Source organism: Pyrus communis, chromosome 16 (genome assembly GCF_963583255.1).
Source record: "Pyrus communis chromosome 16, drPyrComm1.1, whole genome shotgun sequence".
In the NCBI taxonomy this organism is placed as follows: domain Eukaryota; kingdom Viridiplantae; phylum Streptophyta; class Magnoliopsida; order Rosales; family Rosaceae; genus Pyrus; species Pyrus communis.
Window position 1 is genome coordinate 13,974,948 of NC_084818.1, and position 14,481 is coordinate 13,989,428.

General features: G+C 38.0%; 1 protein-coding gene across 1 annotated transcript; it reads left to right on the forward strand.

Moving 5' to 3' along the window:
* The first annotated feature begins 397 nt into the window (after nt 1-397).
* LOC137720581 (uncharacterized) lies at nt 398-6,398 on the forward strand. The gene is made up of 17 exons (XM_068459672.1): nt 398-602; nt 759-873; nt 2,290-2,359; nt 2,592-2,713; nt 2,858-2,905; nt 3,008-3,127; nt 3,230-3,349; nt 3,494-3,629; nt 3,807-3,977; nt 4,105-4,257; nt 4,343-4,449; nt 4,554-4,644; nt 4,892-5,033; nt 5,121-5,280; nt 5,477-5,593; nt 5,672-5,798; nt 5,896-6,398. Exons 2-17 carry the CDS (start codon nt 770-772, stop codon nt 6,136-6,138), a joined length of 2,031 nt encoding a protein of 676 aa, XP_068315773.1. The 5' UTR covers nt 398-602; nt 759-769; the 3' UTR covers nt 6,139-6,398.
* The last annotated feature ends 8,083 nt before the right edge of the window (nt 6,399-14,481 follow it).

Here is a 14,481-nt window from a genome sequence, read left to right on the forward strand (position 1 = left end):
CCGAATTGAAAATTCAACAATATTTTAGTTTACAAATCCTCGAAATTTGTCAAAATTTAGGCACAAAATACTCAAATTTGTCAATAATTACAGGTCACCTTACCATCCTGTGCCCACATAACATTATTGCATGACAAAATTGTCCTTTCCTTTCCGAACTAGAATAGTAGGTGGGTTGCCTTAATAGAAGCTGTGATACATAAAGAATCAAGGAGGTGATTGTTGGAAATTCATGCACCAAAATTGCCAAGTGTAACATGCCAAAAGGGAGCAGAACTCATTCTCCACCTGCGGTTATATAAAGCTCATTCATTCACTTGGAGGCATTATATATTTGTTTGTCTGCACGTTTTTGAAGCCTTAAGGATCCAAAAAGGAATTTAGTAATGCCCAGAGAAGAGAGAGAAAGAGAGAGAGAGAGAGATATATATATATAGAGAGAGAGAGAGGGAGAGAGAGAGAGGGAGAGAGGTACGTTCTAACAAGATAAACTCTGTTGTGCTTTGTCCCACTTTATAGTTTTGCTTTTGCTTCCAAAAGAAAAGACGGCCATAAATATATAGGAGTTTATCCTAGAACTCGAATAATTTGCGTTAATCAAGGTGCATAAACCATTTTCTTTGGAACTTTGCTAGCCAGCTCGTGTTTTGTGATTAAATTCTGGTGCAGTTAATTTCCATTAACCATGCATATATTTGTGTCATTAACACAAAAATATGCATATATCTTTTGAATATATGCTGTTTAAAAATTTTCAGGTTGGTCGAAAATGGAGACGGTACGGCAATGGAGTTGGGTCCTTGGGATATTGGCAATGCTCGCTTTGCTCTTCTTCTTGCCTGATGATGGTAACTTCGCGAAGATTTCCGTAAGGTTCGTTCGTCCTCTACCTTCCGCTTTCTTTTTTTCTTTGAATTCGTGGTGATCGGAAAAATTTAGATTCCAAAACTTCGTTGAGAGGAAAAGGCAAGCTCTTTCTGCAAAAGAGAGACAGGGTCGTGCATTGCCTTTTAAATGGTGAGACCTCTCAGAGAGGGCGACCAGCTCTGATCGAGTTGAGTTGCTACCTGTTTTATTTTGTGGCCTATAAATAACGGTCCCTTGAATTTTTTTTGCTCTGTTGAAGAAGCAGATTATTGCTATAGAGAACCGACGACGTCCCAAATAATTTTTTTGTTTTGTTTACAGAAATATTTTATTGAATTTAATGCTTTTGATATTCCCATATTTTTAAAATATAAAGGGTATTCCTATATTTTTAATGCTACGTTCTAATGGTATTTCCCTTTACTTGTAAGTAAGAAGTTTTAAGTTTAATTTTTACTAAACACAAATTTAAACTGCATTATTGCTGACATATTGTGAGGCTAAATTCATCATCTCTCTTAATATATATAATATCGTTTGTTAAAAAGACATATAAACTATAATTTTGTGTTTTTTCTTCGAATTAATTCTAGTTTTTTCTGCGCTTTTTTTCTCACGAGACTTCAAGTCTTACTCAACTCCCCAGTCAACATATATATTCTTTCTCTAGCATAAGCCATCATAATTAAGGCGTTCTCAGATTCAATGTTGTTGTCCATCTCGTGAGTCATAACTCAATAGGATGTTGTAACTCTCTCTCTCTGTCTCTCTCTCTTTCTCTCTGCTGAATGTCACAAAGATCCTTAAATAGTTTCATTCATACCTTTATTTATAGGATGTTTGTAGGACCACTATGTTTTGCCTTTTACCTTCTTGGCAGTCTTTACCAGAGGTCACGGTTAGTACTAGCAATTCACAAGATCAACACACACCACAAAAAAGATTATTTAAAAAAAAAAGTGTGATATCCACGTACCTATTATTATTTCTTACACACTTTTTTAATTCTCACACACCCTTATTTGACATGTATCACACGTAATTCAATAAAATCAAAATCAAAATTAAGATCGAATATTGGCATAATTGATTAAAGATTGACATTTGTCCATTCAACCTGGGACTAGAAACACTTGGCCCACTCTTTGGATTCATTATATTCTTGAAATTGTACTAGTTTACTTAATCGTGACGAAGGTTGCTCAAAATTGGAGCATACCTCAAGGAATTCCTTGTTTTTGAAAGACTACAATTTCTGTTCGATCTTTTTTTCAAGCCGCCGTATGGACTGGGATTCCCCTTTTTCTGGCTTTTTTTCTTTCCTTAAGTTGTGATTTGTCCTTGAAATTTCATGTCAACATCTGCATAACTGAATTAATTTTAAGAAGAATTATTAATGAAATATTTACTGTGTAATTGCAGAAGAGCACTAAGGAGCGTTACTGGATCAAATAATGGGCTCGACCAGATGCTAATAAAGACTAAAAACCAGGTAAACTTGCAGTCACCATTTTGTAAGCTTACTGACCAATAATATCTTCTGATATCATATTCCTAGTGGTTTTGAGGAAATCATATTCCTAATGATTTGAATTTTCTAATTCTGTTATTTGAATCTCCTTTTCCGGGTCCTCTCTAACTTCTTTTTTGTTTTTACATGATTTTTCTTTACATCTGGATGCCATTGTCAAAATATCACATGTCACATTTCATTTCTCTTTCAGGTGGTAATGAATAATGGCATTGTCCGGCTTACGTTTTCTTATCCCGGAGGAGACGTCATCGGAATCAAGTACAAGGGAATCGACAACTTACTTGAAATCAAGAATCAGGAAAATAATAGAGGGTAACACACAAATTTTACAAAAATAGCGGAGTAAATGTGATTTTTTTTATTTTTTATTTTTTTTATTTTTTTTGTATACTAATCATATATTATACAAGTTTGCACATCGTTTGAACTTTAACTGATGCCAAACCTATCATATAGCTATTGGGATGTTGTCTGGAATAACAAAGAGACAGGAGGTATCGACAAGTACGTGCTCGTCATTCTTTCATCTGCATATTTTTTGAGGTTTGAAAAAGAAAATATGTCTCTTAGCTTTTAGCTAAAATTATGTATATCAACCGTGTGCAGACTACAAGGGGGGAGATTTAAAATTATTACTGCGAGGGCAGATCAAACAGAAATTTCTTTTACCAAAAAATACGATATTTCTCGAGGAAATGCAACACTTTCCATGAATGTTGACAAAAGGTACGGTGTCAACCTTTCCCAAATAGAGATAAACAAAGTACAGAGAATGCAATTACAATTATGCCTGAAATTCTCTTAACTTTACTTTAAACTTTGCTGCAGGTACATAATGCAGCGTGGTCGCGCCGGGTTCTATGCATATTCCATATTTGAGCGTCCCAAAGGGTGGCCGGGTTTGGACATTGATCAAATTAGAATTGTGTACAAACTTCAACAAGACAAGTAAGTGTGAAATGGAACAATAATATGGATTTATCGACGCGTTGTGTTAATTTCTGAAACTATGAATCTACTATATTTTTATCAGACTCCGACGAGCTACTTCAGTCTGCCACTTATATTTATTTGTTTCGTTTTATAATGCAGATTTCAATTCATGGCTGTGTCTGACGACAGACAAAGGGTCATGCCAACAGCCGATGACCGTTCAAACGGTATTAAACTTGCCTATCCTGAAGCTGTTCTTTTGACCAATCCAAGCAATCCTGACCTCAGAGGAGAGGTACCACTTAGCCTCTCTCCATTTTTATTGTCAAAATTTGTCTATAGTATGTAGCATAATAATTAGAGTAAAATTTAGAATTTGTCTCTGAACTTACAGCTGAGTTTAGAATTCATTCCAAAACTAAAATTAGGCTAATTTACATCCCTTAATTTAACAATAAGTTTGGGGTTGCAGGTGGACGACAAGTACCAATACTCAAGTGAGGACAAAGATAACAAGGTCCATGGATGGATTTGCAATAAGCCAGCCGTAGGCTTCTGGATCATCACACCTAGTGATGAGTTTCGCACAGCTGGGCCCTTCAAGCAGGACCTCACCTCTCATGTAGGCCCAACCGCCCTCTCAGTAAGTACCCCCATCAAAACTCTTCAGCCACCCATATCCCCCAATATTCATCTTCATCCACCTATATGCCCTGATATTCATAATATTATTGAAAAACTTAAATACTTATCAGATTTACTTGATCCAGATGTTTGTTAGTACTCACTATGCTGGGAAGGAGGTTGGAATGAGATTTGCAAGTGGTGAGGCATGGAAGAAAGTGTTTGGGCCTGTCTTTGTGTATCTCAATTCGGTTCCAAGTTTAAATGAGTCTGCTCTTTGGGAAAACGCTAAAGAGCAGGTACGTAATGTGATAATATATACACACATTTACTATGTTAATAAGGATATACGTCAATTTATATTAACCCTGTAATTGTTATTAGTTGGTTGAAGAAGTCAAGAGCTGGCCATACAGTTTCAGTCAATCAGAAGACATTCCTAGCTCAAGCGGACGCGGATCAGTTGCCGGTCAATTACTAGTACGGGATCGGTATGTTCCTATTTAGAGACTTCAATTCCTTTTAATTCCCTTTTATTCTTCCTCAAAGGGTTCGATCTGTTCCACTGTAATTATAAACGTTCTTCTTGTTTTAGGTACACCAGCAAGAGCCTTGTTTGGGCAAGTTCTGCGTATGTAGGATTGGCTGCACCTGGAAAAGCGGGATCATGGCAAAAGGAAAGCAAGGTAAATTGTGACACTAGTTTTTACTCCCATATGTTTCACAGAAACAGTTTGGTAACGTTTTTGTTATTCGCTTTGTGTTTGTTCTTACCATGAGTATCCAAAAACGCGAAAACAGTACCAAACAGGAGATATCAACATGCTAGAAAATCCAGTCGACATTTTTTGCGCACCAAATACGCACTTAGCAGTGTGAATATTATGGTTCAAATGCAAGTTCTTATAACTTGCTATAAATTTGTTTTAACAGGGTTATCAATTCTGGACTCAAGCTAACGAGCAAGGTCGTTTCCTCATCAAAGATGTTCGACCTGGAAATTATAGTTTGTATGCAACTGTTCCCGGCATTATTGGGGATTACAAATATAAGTCTAACATTACAATTGAACCAGGTGCGTTCTCTGTGCAAATCTTTAATTGACTTTGCCATTTGAAACAGCAAACAAGTATATATTTCCAATACTGAATTATGTATGCAGGAAGTGAAATCAATTTAGCTAATCTTACCTACGTACCTCCAAGAAATGGTCCCACCCTGTGGGAAATTGGCATACCGGATCGATCCGCGGCCGAGTTTTACGTACCGGATCCAAATCCCACCCTTATGAACAAATTGTTCACTACCAATCGCGCAGACAAGTGAGTTTTCATATGGCAGTCATATTTTGTGTTGCTCGTAGTATAATTATGTTCTCAATCTTGATAGATAGTCTTGGCACTATATATTATTAGACTATCAATCTAAACCAAAGTAGATTGCTTGACAAGAGAACACTTCATTCGGTTTAGTTATATAGAAACTCACTACATTTAAAATGCATTTAATTGCTCACAGGTTTAGGCAATATGGCTTGTGGGAACGATATGCAGATTTATACCCTGATGAAGATCTCATCTATAACATTGGTACTGATAATTATAGTGATAACTGGTTTTTCGCTCATGTGACAAGGTATTTGTTTTACCAAACGTTACAATGCCTCTGCTTCTTTAAATTTGTATGTCTTACTAATCTAATCAAGCACTCTAGGAACATCGGAAATCGTACGTATGAAGCAACCACATGGAGAATTCTTTTTGAACTTCAACATTTGACAAATACCGGAAATTATACGCTCCAATTGGCATTGGCCTCAGCCACTAATGCAGAACTGCAGGTACTGTTTCTAACCCTTAAAATGCTAAACATTTTGCAAGTGACATAGCATTGGTATAGTTTTTGGCTGATTGTGTTTGACATTGTGTTCGAACCAGGTTCGATTCAACAATCAGAGCGCCTTCCCACCTCATTTTACGACAGGGCTAATAGGGAAGGACAATGCCATAGCTAGGCATGGAATTCATGGTTTGTACTGGTTGTTCAGTATTGGTGTACCGAGCTACCGACTACGAGAAGGACACAACACCATCTATCTTACTCAGTCAAGAAGCTTGGGCATTTTCGAAGGAGTGATGTACGACTATATCCGACTAGAAGGACCTCCTCCTCGAAAGTGATTATGTTGGTTCCGGTACCAATATGATCACTTTAGTGACATGCTTCTTCAAGAGAAAAGTAGTGTAAAGAGAACCACACAAATTAATCATATATACAAATGTCAATCCCATTCTTCAATTTTTTATTTTTGTTTTTTGGTATTAAAATTAGAGCCTAGGCATGAGTCAATCCCGTTCTTTGCAGTGTTCATATTTAATAGTTCAATCATATTGTTGCTACAGTTAAGGTATTTTTAATAAAGGATTGATTTTTGTCTCCAGCAATTTATTCTTTCAAACATGACAGTGCACAAGATTTTCCTTGTAATTAAGTGGCTTGACTCTTAATTCTCAGGTTTCTTTCAGAAAGAAAAATTAAACATTGGAGGGACAAAGCTCACTTTAATTTGTACTTACGCGCAAAAGATGTTTGTGGATGGGACATACCTCAATTTAATTGATTCACTGAACAAATTTTATTGATCATGAAAAAAAAAAAAAAAAAGTTAACCTTGACACATAAACTTTAGTCCTCATAGGGTAAGAAAAACAAAATACAAGAAAAGAGGAGGGGACATAAACTTACCCTTCTTGAAAAGGAAAATACAAGGAGGGGGGAGGGGGGGTGGTTTGGGGGTGGGGGTTGGCGGCGGAAGGGAAGGACCAAACCCCTCTAAAATAAAACCTAAAAGGTAAGAACTTGCAAAGTAAGCTACAAAACAAGAAGGAAAATCCTAAAGAATTAGGTAAAAAAGAAAATCAGACATTAAGAATGGGAGATAAACCTGTAGGCATGCATGCCCAAGAAATATGAAAGCATAAAAGGAACAATCTCAATAGGAGGAGCTGCGTGCCAAACAAGTGAAGACAAGAGAATCCCTAAATTGGCTAATTTGTCTGCAACTGCATTCCCTTCTCGAAAGGTATGAGACAATGAAAAATCATGTGTTGTAACCGGGAAGTACAGCTTTTCCAACGAAACTAGAGTGACCAATGAGGAGAAAAAGAACTAGAAGCACATCAAGATACTACACTAAGAGTCACTTTCAAGACATAAGTTTTGCTAACCCCACACATGACCTTACTCCACATTAAGGATGATTGCATGAAGTTCCGCATAGAAAGAAGTACGATGCCCAGGCTCATGGAGAAACCACCAAGATAATAACCTACAAAATCTCATAAAACCCCATCACAAGCCGGGAGACCAAAGTTACCTTTAGAAAAGTCATTTGTATTCACTTGGACCCAAGAGAATGCAGAAGGATGCCAAAGAACATGAACTATAGAAGAAGCTTTACAGGTTCAGCTAAGATTCTAAGAGAGACTAAAAGTTGCTTATCTGAAATACCACGTACATGAGCTAGAGTGAAAAGTCCAACCTACCTAATACAGGCCAAAGTAAAACGACAAATAGTGAAAAAGAATAGGGCTTACCTTCAAACTTCATTTTGTTATTGTTGAACCTAAAAACTATCAAGCCTACGTGACATGCAGACCAAGTAATCAATAAGCTAACTACGTCATTCAGTTATGTGCGGGGCGTGTCAACTCGACAGCCGAGCTTGGCCGAGCAGTAAAATGTGTTGATGTTGCGTTGAGCACGCTGCTGACTTTTTGATCTTGTGATTACGGTCGAGGAAGGAACACGCCTCGGCCTTCGGGTTCTAGAGCCTGAAGACAAGGCTACTAATCTTGCGAAGTTCATGGATCGTCGGCACCGGGTTCGATCACAGTGATTATATTCGTAATAGTATAAGTATGCCAAACCGGTACCAAACTATATGGACACAAATACTCAAAAGAGATGTACGTCTTGATGGTAAATGTGGTTCGGCCGTCAGAATGCCGAACTCTAAAACTTACTTGTGAATATCCAATCATAAAACAACTCGGCGTTCAATGTGCTAGCCCAGTAATCTGTAACACTTCACTTCGTCGAGAAAACTAATGAGATGACCTCTGCCAATAAGAACTCGAAAATCCTTCTTGGCCGAGATTTGGATAAATAACCAGTCAGCCTCGACGCAGTGCTGTTTATCCAAACTGAAAGTGCTCCGAGGTCGACTGATTCTACGGCAACAATGTTGTTTATCCAAACTGAAGATGTCATCGGTTGCCTTCACAGTGTTGTTTATCCAAATTGAAGATGTGTTGGCGAAAAGAAATAAAAATCTCAAGGTGTTTAAGAGGTTTCGCATAGAGCGAAAGTTTGCGCATGGCAGTTTGTGCGTTGAATTGGACAACGCTTTCTCGTTGCCACTGCCTCTTTATTTATAGGGATGATGTACTTGCTTGACACGACCAGATAATTTTGTAAAGTCCAACTGTAACTCAATTTCGCGGACTGAAATTAATCCGCGTGAGAGACCAAGACATATCCTTCAGATAGATGTTCGTGATTTTCCAAACCTCAAAAAAGCCTATCCAACTAAAAGTCTTCTTATCGTGATAGCCTAGCCTACCTAGGCTTGTCATCATTATTCAAGATCATTATTTTCTTTTTAATTAGCCCCTTATATGTCTGAGTGCAGCCATGCATGCCACATGCTTTCTTCCAACTTACACGCAATCCGTGCAAATCTTATCACCCATTTACTTGAATGTGCCGTAGCATCCGGCCTCCTTCATTTTCGCTCAGATGCATCCATGTAGCCAAAAAACAAAACATCATCAAAAGGTGCGCATCATTTGCACTTCTATGAAGATCATCCCACTTTGGATGCTTCATTATTTGAATTCAATTGGGATTTAAATAAATATTAGGTTTAGATAATTTAATATATTATTAAGAGACATATCATGATTATCATAATATTATTTTTCAATAATAATTAAAAAAGTAATGTTATTCATACCATGTTTTTATACCATATTTTTATAATACCCTAGGTGGCATTTGACAACCACATTATTTGAATTAATCAGATTTTTAAATTTAGTTCATTATTTAATACAATAATAATTAAGAAAAACTAGTTAATTAAATGATGATTGTGGTATACGAGAAGTTTTTCTCTTTCATTTCCTTGGGTTTTGCAAATTTTTCAAATGATGTGGTTGTCCACATCAAATGCCACCTAAGGTGGGATATAAATATGGTATAAAAATATGATATGAATATCATTACTGTGTTAAAAATTATTTCAACCATTTTATCATCTAACAGTCTAAAATTTTGCTCATTTAATGACCTTGATTACTCGAGCTAGAGTGTAAAATCGGGTCCAAACATTAGCCCCCAGTTTCCTTGAGTTACGGCTCATAAGCCGAATAGTTAAGGAAATTAGCGCAGTCCAAGAACTCCCGATATCATCGAAAATGAAGTCACTCGGTGAAGCAGAGGACTCTCTTTCCCTGACCGCTGAGCACCTCCAAGTGACAAAGAGAAATATATGGTCAAGGAAAAATAAACATCCACCGCCGAATGTACTCGGTAGAAAGTTGTTCCGAATTTCCCCGTCCCCCCTTATTTTCTCAAGTCTCGGCCTGTACAGGCCACAGCCGAATGATTAAGAAAATAATTTATGTATGTGTGTGTATATTACCAAAGGAAAAGAGAAACGGTCGAACAGATATTAGGTGTCGAACAAATATGGATGTCAAACAGATACAAGGTTGGATCTTGGATTAGTTGTCCTCTCGTACACCAACCACAAACTAAGAGGTGAAGCAAAACAATGGACCAACGACCCAATCTTTGAATGAAGCAAAAATGGTGGCATGGCTGGGATCAATAAGGTAAGCGAAAAGGTTGTCAGTAGGCCAGTCCCAGTGTATATGTCTTGGAACCAAACCCCTATCACTGCCGACATAGCCTGCCTTCCACTCTTAATCTCCGTTGTCCTTACCTTGTTGATATTCTCGAGCAAGCCGTATCCCCTCCAAGTGGGCCGAACCAAAGCCCTCCTGGGCACCCTACATCTACCTCGGTGAGCTTGAAGTGTCTCCATAACTAGTCGAAGTTATATCAATAACTGGCCGAATACACCAGTTGAATGACTATACACCGGCCAAATGCACTAGCCGAACGACCATACACCAACTTACCAATGAACAGCATCGTCGAAAAGCCATTCTTTTTTATACACAACTCAGCAGACTAACTGCCAAGCTAGTGTGAAAAAATACCATAAATACCTCGACAAATATAAACCTTTAAGGCCACTTCATTCGATGAAACTTCACCGCTGAGCTCGGTGGGCATCCTTAATGGTATCAGCACACCATCACGCCATGGACAACGCTAGTGTAGACTTGTTGTTCAAATACCTTGGTGCCATGCAAAATTCCTCGGGCTGATTGCTTGTTCACTCTCGGCCTAAACGGCCGAAAGTATTTTATAACCACGCAGCAAATGTGGGAGTTTACTAATATACTCCCATTTTTCCTCTTTTAATGCATCTTGCAATGAGTGGATTGCCTAACGCTTTTCTTGTCTCAATCAGGTGACTAAATGCCCCCAAATGTGCTGAGCGCTAACTCATGCTCATCGAGCTCGGCGAACTATTGGTGTGTGTGTGTGTGTGTGTATATATATCATGCATTTGAAAAGGCTTTTGCATTACCTTTTTCTTTTGTGGTATGCACTTATGTAAATGTTTTAAATTGATGGTCGAATTAGTTTATTGTATTCATATAGGGTTAAGGAGTGTAGCTGTAAAAAATTCACCAAAATTGGAGTTAAAATAACCGTTAAATCATGATTTTTCGTTTATCGCCGTCAAAAAGATTTTTTCCAAGTACTTGATATTTGAATGTTTTTTTTATGTGATTTTTGGCGTATGTGATCTCGAAGCATATACAAACAAGTTTGACGGTTGGATCGTTGAAACTAGTTTCGTACAATGCGTATCACATCAAAACAATACATTCACTAACACTTGGAGTTTATCTGTACTTTTATTAAGTATAACATAAGATTTTGTGGTATCCAATAGTATAAATATTTTAAATTGATGATCGAATTAGTTCATTGTATTCATATAGGATCAAGGAATGTAGCTGTAAAAAATCATTAAAATCGGAGTTAAAATTACCGTTAAATTGTGATTTTTCATTTATAACCGTCGAAAATTTTTGTCCAGTTACTTGATCTCTGAATGTTTTTTTGTTGTGATTTTTGGCGTATGCAATCTCGAATTATGTACAAATAAGTTTGATGGTTGGGTCGTCTAAACTAGTTTCGTACAATGCGTATCCCATCAAAACAATAGATTCACTAACACTTAAGTTTATTTATACTTTCATTAAGTATAACATAAGATTTTGTGGTATCCACTTGTGTAAATGTTTTAAATCGATGATCGAATTAATTCATAAGAAAATGGGGAAAAAAATAAATAAATAAAACACTTTGCGCGACGTAGCAATATCGAATACTTGCGTCTCGCAGAGATTTTTTTTTTTTCCTTTTGCTTTTCTTTTGGGGTTCTTGCATTGCCTTTTTCTTTTATGGTATCCACTTGTATAAACTTTTTAAATTCACGATCGAATTAGTTCATTGTATTCATATAGGGTTAAGGAGTGTAGTTGTAAAAAATCATCAAAATCGGAGTTAAATAACTATTAAATTGTGATTTTTTGTTTATCGCTGTCGAAAAGGTTTGTCCTGTTACTTGATATCTGAATGTTTGTTTTTTGCGATTTTTGGCATATGGGATCTCGAAGCATATACAACCAAATTTGACGGTTGGATCGTTGAAACTAGTTTCATACAATACGTATCCCATCATAACAATAGATTCACTAATACTTAGAGTTTATTTATACTTTCATTAAGTATAACATAAGATTTTATGATATTGTTTGGGCCCAAAATATTGTTGCTGGGCCGAGCAGCAGGATGCGCTCGGCCCAAGGTGATGACAAATAATATGGGCCGAATAATAAGGCCCGGGCCAGCTGGCAGGGTCGGCCAAATCCTATCATAAGTAGTCCAGATAAATAGAAAGGTCGAGGAAGTCCTGGTGCAACTAGGATTCTCGACCAGCAAGGAATGAAGTCCCGAAATGAAGGAAAATTCAGAATCCCAGTAGAAGGAGGTTTGTTCGAGGAAGAGGCGAAATGGGACAAGGACTCCCAATCCAAATCGGAGTCGGTTTCAAGGAATGGGGCACTATAAATACAAGAAATCATGCAAACAGAAAGGACCTTCAAATCAGCATACAATTGCCCTGCGCAAAACCTCTCAAACACCTTGAGATTTTTTCCTTTTCTTTTTCCTGCCGACACACCTTCAGTTTGGATAAACAGCACTGTGGAAGCACCCGGCGAGCACCTTCAGTTTGGATAAACAGCACTGCATCGAGGTCGACCGATTATCTATCCAAGTCTCGGTCGAGAAAGGTTTTCGAACCTTTGTTGGCAGAGGTCACTTTGCTAGCCTTCTCGGCATAGTTAGGTGTTACGAATTACATTGCTCGGCGTACTGGTCGCCGAGTGGTTTTATGATTGGATACTCACAAGTGAGTTTCAGGGTTTGGCATTCCGACGGCCGAACTACGTTTACCATCAAGACATACGTCACGTTCGAGTACCTGTGCCCATACAGTTTGGTCTCGATTCGACGTGCTTATACTCTCACGAATATAATCACAGTGACCAAATCAGGCTCGGACGATCTGTGAACTCAGCAGAATTAGCAGCCTTGTCTTCAGGTTGTAGAACCCAGAGACCGAGAGCGTTCCTTCCTCGGTCGCAACCGCAAGATAGAGAAGTCAGCGACGCGCTCAAAGCGACATCAACAAATTTTACTCCTCGGCCAACCTCGGCCGACGAGTTGGCACGCCCCGCATTCGACCGAAGGACGTAGTTAGCTTATTAGTTACTCGGCCTGCGCGCCACGTAGGTTTTGTAATTTTTAGGGTCAACAGATATCCACTAGTGTAAATATTTTAAATTGATGATCAAATTATTTCACTGTCTTCATATAGGATCAAGGAGTGTAGCTATTAAAAAATCATCAAAATCGGAGTTAAACCTATCGTTAAATGGTGATTTTTTGTTTATAATCGTCGAAAATGTTTGTCTCGTTACATAATCTCTTAATGTTGTTTTTTGTAGGGCTGGGCACGGGCCGGGCCGGGCCCAATTTTGAAGGGACCGGACCGGACCTAGGTTCAAAAAGAACGGGGCGGGCGGGGCCGGGGATTACATTTTTTAATATAAGAACCGGACATTACCCGGCCCGGTTGAAACGGGCCGGTTCGAGCCGGGTCCACGGGTCTTTTTTTTTTTTTTTTTTTGGTTGTTTGAAAAAAAAAAAAAAAAATTTGTACAGATTGCAATCTGCACAAAAACTGCAGATTGCAATATGCACAGATGAACATATTGTAAAAGAAAAACTACAAGAAGGGAACTATCATGACCAAATCCTGGTACTTTTTGAGACATTGATTCAAAACAAAAGATAAACAATATGTACATCCAAAAACATAAAGTTAACTTGTAATGTCATGGTTCCATTAATAAATCATGGCCTCTTTAATCATGCTCTGTTTTAATGGTTTAGTCTCATTAATCATGATCTTTTTCATGTCCACTTACTACTATATTTCCCAGTTTTTTTTCTCGCACACTATGCTATCTTTACCAACCAAACAGCCTAAAAAGTTCGTGACTCATTGCAGCTCTGCAAAACATTCTCCTTCACTTACAGAGCGGCAAGAATAAGGCACCACCCAATTGAACATAGTTAAATAAAAAAGGTATACCACATTGTAAAACCACATGACAATAAAGAAGAAACATGACTGCCCTTTGAAGCCGATTTGCGCACAGTGCACGAATGAAGAAATACACAACAAAAAAGCCACCTCCGTCGAATGACCTGAGAGAGGGAAAAGATCAACTACAAAAACAGACAGAAAAGAGAGGGGAAGGGAAAAAATGTAAGAACAACTCTGAAATCGACACACAGCCCCGGCACAGAGAGAGAGAGAGAGAGAGAGAGAGAGAGAGAGAGAGAGAGAGAGAGAGAGAGAGAGAGCTCTTAGGACATAAACCTTAACATTTTACCTGCAAGCCCACTTTCTACGATAACAACACCAAATCATTGTATCCCTTCATACATATAACATGATGCTTCACCTTGACCCAGTGGCCAATGAGGCTGGGCAATAACACGTATATATTAGAGAAAATTATACAATAGGTTATAGAGAATATGAAGGAAAAACATACACTGGTTGTGTATTGAAAGCAATCATTACAACCCCTGGCTCTAAATCATTGAAGAAGAAATATCTGCAGTAGTTTGGAAGCGCGAAACTCCACGCAGAAAGTAGATTAACGTGGGTCAACTGCATCTTCATGGTGCCAAGAAAACAACCACAATGGCATTGCTATTCATAGGAATATGGA

Bases quoted from the DNA above. Each gene is read 5' to 3' on its own strand.
- LOC137720581 (XM_068459672.1), top strand. From the start codon at position 770: ATGGAGACGGTACGGCAATGGAGTTGGGTCCTTGGGATATTGGCAATG. The intron at 874-2,289 runs GTTCGTTCGTCC...GTGTAATTGCAG, and splicing joins TTCGCGAAGATTTCCGTAAG to AAGAGCACTAAGGAGCGTTA. The intron at 5,281-5,476 runs GTGAGTTTTCAT...AATTGCTCACAG, and splicing joins ACTACCAATCGCGCAGACAA to GTTTAGGCAATATGGCTTGT.